The sequence below is a fragment of the Parasteatoda tepidariorum genome, chromosome 4 (genome assembly GCF_043381705.1).
Source record: "Parasteatoda tepidariorum isolate YZ-2023 chromosome 4, CAS_Ptep_4.0, whole genome shotgun sequence".
Lineage (NCBI taxonomy): Eukaryota > Metazoa > Arthropoda > Arachnida > Araneae > Theridiidae > Parasteatoda > Parasteatoda tepidariorum.
In genome coordinates, this window is record NC_092207.1 from 46155317 (window position 1) to 46160900 (window position 5584).

The 5584-nt window shown below is 25.0% G+C and overlaps 1 protein-coding gene across 1 annotated transcript in view; it reads right to left on the reverse strand.

Annotated features, from left to right (window-relative positions):
- The window catches only part of LOC107440209 (uncharacterized), a 285398-nt gene extending 280174 nt beyond the window's left edge, over positions 1 to 5224 (reverse strand). The window contains exon 1 of the mRNA XM_043040441.2: positions 5057 to 5224. Within this exon, the coding sequence (XP_042896375.1) occupies positions 5057 to 5099 (43 nt within the window). The 5' untranslated portion in view covers positions 5100 to 5224. The remainder of the gene's footprint in view (positions 1 to 5056) is intronic.
- Positions 5225 to 5584: the final 360 nt, after the last annotated feature.

Here is a 5584-nt window from a genome sequence, read left to right on the forward strand (position 1 = left end):
ATATATATATATATTGGAATATATCCATAAGAATTTTAATATACAACAATAACTAATGGATGGATATTTCACAAGTTGAGTAAAAAAAATTCTCTTTACTATAAAATTTCAATTTAATTATTATCGTTAGAATGTACATTAGGACACCATCATATTAAAATCAAGGTCTAGAGCATTGTTTGAAACTTGATATTTTTAAAAATTGCAACATAACTGAAAATTACAACCATAATACTTCTATGTCTTAATGGATATTAATTTTTAATATAAATATTCCACATACTTAAATACTGTAGTTTATTGTATGTTATCAATTGTTAAGTAAACTTATCCAGAGGTTACATAATTTGTGGAATAGTTTAATTTTGGTGTTTTCTCTGAATATTGACTTATTTGCATATAATAATGCTATTTTTAGATAAAATAATTGATTACTTTTAAACTAAAAACACTGACAGAATGTTCATTCTTGTGGTTATGTTTATAAACAGTTATTGGTTCCTTTTAAGTTAAAGACTATTACGAAATGTTCTCGAGAAATTAGTCATACGATAAAATATTAGGTTTGTTGAATTGGTGGTTTGGGAAAATTTGACGAATTGGGAAGATTAAACTTTATATTTTTTAAATAAATATATAATAATCTATGCTTTTAAATTTTGCAACGTATACAAAAATTAAGTACCAACCAAATAGTTTAAATTTTTTCACATTTTTATGATATCGAGACCATAATTATGAGTGTAAAATTGTTGAAACTTTAATATGATGCTAAGATAAGACTAAAAAATACCTACACAATTAGGTACCTGCAATTCAAAAAGAAGAAAATCACGGATACCCAACAGGTGATCATTGGCGTTGGTGCTAGCTGCTCGTTTATAAGCAAAATGACATGTTCGCTAAGTTTTTCAACATGAGTTAGAGTGACAATTAACGTGAGGTTAATTAAATACAACTCGTTATCGCAGATCGAATTAGTTGAAATATAATTCCTTCTTGCATAAATCTTTTACTTACTTAGATTTATTTCTTGCTTATGTATTTTATTGTAACTGTGATATATTTTTGTTTTGCGTACCTGGCAACTTTGTTCTATAAATAATTTGCTCATGTTCTACACGGCTTCATGCCTGTCTTTGTGTTAAGTAAGAAATTTATAGTAAAATAATTAAATTCTTTGTGAAAGAATATAGAATGTGTCACTTTAGAGAATGAATACTTGGCTGACTCAGAATCGGAAGGAAAGAACATTTGCTAACGTGAACATATGCTACGTTTCAACAACAAATCAGGATCGAGATACCCACACTACGTCACTTGCAGGTATCTTAATCAACAATAATTAAAACCAAATATTTTGCTAAATGAAGTTGGGAAGTATACTGAGATAAAGAAACTCAATGGTTATTAGAGAAAAAATGTTTAGTAGCTAAATTTAAAACCTATTTTTGTCATTTTAAATGCTCATTTAAAATTAATTTATTTTTTGAATTCCAACAAATTTTTTTTTGGAAACTTGATAAATGAATAGCTATTGAGCCTCTCGATTTAAAAATAACAAAGGAAATTTTTATTAATTTGATTATTTCTTAAAGTATATAAGTTTGATATCTAAGCAGATCTACCCCATTTGTTTGGTTTCGTGAAGATTACGCTTTCTATATTTTAAGTATTAAGAATAAAAAAAAAAATCCCTTTACATCGAAAAATTTTCTAATGAAGAAAAAATTAGAATATCTATGAGTTAATCTAATGCTTATATAATGCATAAGCATTAATTCTTCAAAATTCTTCATTCGTGAATAAAGGGAAAACGCATTTCTTATAAGTTGTATATTTGTCCAAAATGAAATATTAATAATTGAGTGTAACATTTTGCTCCTTTGTACATAAACTACATTCCTCGCAAAATATATCACTTTATTGTATGGTTTAGCCGTTTTCGGTTTTCTTGGTTGCCTTTTATTTACTTTCCCTGACAGCGGAAATGGAGGAAATAAATAACAAATAATATAATAAAACACAAAAAATACATATAAGTATTTTTTATACATTGCTTATTCAAAGTAGTTTTTACCGTGTATTATAACTTTACTTTGTAAATTTAATAAAATAGGCTCTATCTTAATATCGTTGCTTAATATGAGATTTTCTTCTTATGTGTATAAGATTATTATGCAATTGAGTGAAAAAAAACAACAAAACTTTTCTTTACTTTAAGTTAATATTTTTTTCAAAAGGAAAAGAAAAAAAGCATATTAATTTTCTTAAATATTGTTCGAAAGGGACAAATTACTATATTTGTATACATATATATCGAGTTTTTGACTGTCTTTGAGTCAAATGCCATTTAAGAAACCAACTGCGAAAGTGTTTTGTTATATTTATCATGTTGATTGTAGAACAATAAAAAGAATTTTTAAAATTTAAAATGTTTGTAAAAAAATAATAATAGGAACAAAACAATTTACCTCATAGAATTTTTTAATCTTATAAGTAATTATAATATTTAAAAAAAATTATTTATGCTTTTCAGAATAGAATTATCAGGAAAAAATAGAAATGTAAACAGAAACGAAATATAAAAGGAGGAGTAAGAAATAAAAAGAAAATGAAAGGAAAAAAAGAAACAAAAAGAGGCCTAGAATAAAATTTAAGGAATGGAAATAAATTTTTCAGAGGACAGAATTTATTTAAGGATAAGTAAAATTATTTTTAGTTAATAAACAAATTTTTTTATTGTTTTTGGAAAAATTTTAATTTCTGATATTTAAGGGTAGTTTTTAAAATTTATTATTTTTTATGAAGATCAAATAAAGCTAGAGTAAATTTCGAGTCATATTTTTTTTAATTCTTCGAGGTTAATTAAAATACAAAAATGCGAGAATTACTAGAGTTAAAAAACTGATGCATTAACTCAAGTTTCAACTCAATTAAAAAATCAGATTAAAAAAAGTGATGGAGAAAAAATATAGAAAATAAACGGAAATCGATAGATAAAACTATAAAATATTAAAGTAGCTTTAAATTATGTAATAAATTTCTTAATTTTTTTATATTATTTCTTTAAGTTTTAAGAAGTGAAAATATTTTTATAAATCGCAAAATGCAGTATATAACTTACTTCAAATTTGTATCATAACGATAGCTTGTTTTATTGAATTTTGAAAATCTTACTTGTTTGTAGCAAAAAGTTCTAACTATTGCGTGCAGTCAAAATATTGTTTCAATAGTCTATATATGTGTAAAATATCTAAACAAAATAGTGTCCGAACTAGTTCTGATAGCACTTCCTCATTTGAGAGTTTTTCCGCATATAACATATGCTTGAGGAGAAACAATTATACAGGTAGTTTGCTTGTTAAAATGACGGGGGAAACTAGATCCTAGTTTTACGAATTGCACGTATAACAATAAATAATACAATGTTAAAAATATTTTTTTTTAAATGAGCTGAAATTATAATAAAATTTAGTTCGTCATGTTTTTGAACAGTCAAATAATATTTCTTTTAATTCTACAGTCATTTATCATGTTTTAAAAACTAAAGTCATGTAAAATACAACATTTCATTCGTCATTAGTTTAAACTGAGGACTTTTTGTTTCTGAATAGGATAAGATTGGTGCTTTTTTGAATATTAAATTTTTCTTACTTAGATTTTTTTTTACAAAATATGAAAAATATCTTTTTTATCTCATACATAAATTACTTTAGATTTTTGTCCTTAATTTATAGACTTTATTTTAAATTCTCCTGATTTAAATTTAATGTCTAGTTTAAATTTAAAGGTTTTTAAGATAATTTCAGTTTTAAAAATTGTTGAATGATACATTAATACATAAAAAATGTATAAGTATACCAAAAATGTTCTTTTAAGAAATTAAAAAAAAATAGAACGTAGAGTGAATAATTAAAAAGACAATTACAAATATTAATAGATAAATATTTCATAACATTTGTTTTAAAAAATTAGACTACCTAAAGTAGTATCGTAAATAAGTTCTCGGGTGAACACTAAACAACACTACTCAAGTTTTATTTTTTTCCCATAAAATATGTAAAAAGTCTAAATTGTATTTTTATTTAATTATTTGTTCTCACAAAATGTCCATTATTCAATTGTAAAATGATATTATATCCTAAATATTCTAATTTGAACATTAGAAGTAAGATAATGTAATTTTGTTGTTTGATAGATTAATTAATTTGTACTATAAAATTGATTTTGTTTTTGTTGTCGTAAAATGCGGAGGTCAAAGAAGGTTTGCTTAAGTGATATCAAAACATTGTTACACAAAATTTGTATATTAAAAACTAATTAAGTTTCGAATATATTAGAACTTATAACATAATATGAATGGATTCTTTGAAGTGCAAAAAATACTGATAGCGATATCATTTTTAAATTAAACTATAACAGGAAAAAACCTTAAAAATAATTATGCTGTAATAATAAATTTGAATAGGCTATCACACAGATATTTGCGTAGAATTAGTTTCGACAGTACGCGTTATATTTTGTTATTTAAAATTAGGATAAGTGACAAAAAAATCAATAATATTTTGAATCTATGAAGTAAAAATATCAAAAAAAGTATTCAAGTAAAATGTGATATGTACATAAAATTTTTCAAACCTAATTATAATTAAATTAAATTTTATTTTAAATTTCTTATTAATTTAATTACTTTTTTTCGTTAACTATGGATTTAACAAACATGAACAAAATATCCAAACTGAGATTAAACAAATATTAGAATGTAATTTTTTGGTTTTTGCAAATAAAACAGCTAATAAATAAAATTAAATAGAAATTAGAGCTATGAAAAATAAATCAAAAATCTATTATTTATGATAGGAAATAAACTAAAAATCTTTCTAAAAAGAAGTTTCAAATAATTGAAAAAATGTTAAATTTTCTTATTTCGAGAATTTTAAATAAAAATTAAACCTTTAATTACAATTTCAAAGCGATCCTTAAAAAAAAAAAATTAATATGGCTTACTCAAATTAAAATAAATATTAGACAAAAACAAAAAAAATACACTTACCTTTAAGAAAGAAGAGCACCCCGAAAAAATGAAGAATGTTCATCCTGATACGAGGAACACAACAAAAGTTCTCGGAAAACTTCCACGATTTTTTTTTCTCGTTTTCCTAACTCTCTATTTCAAAAGAACATCGCCGCTGAAACTTCGCGTCAAGTGACACTGACTGAGTTGTTCGTGCCGCAAGAGGCTACGGTAGCCACGCATGATGCCAAGCGAAGACAGAATAGTCGCCAAAATAGGACTTCGAAAAATATCTCGCCAAAAACCAGCCGGCACGCGAGACTCGCATGTCGTCTGCTTCAAGCATGCGCAATGAGGCGAATAACACGCGTTTCAGACGCGGGCTTCCTTAACGTCATTATCGTGAAGAGGCTCGTTGAGGGTTATTTGTTTTGTCAGTTTCAGTTTGGATGCTTGCATTGTCTCCCGGCGAATATATTGTATTATCTTTCAAAGAAAACGTAACACATTTGTTTCGAATAAATATTTAAACAGTTATGTATAATCAGCAATACAATAATTATTGGG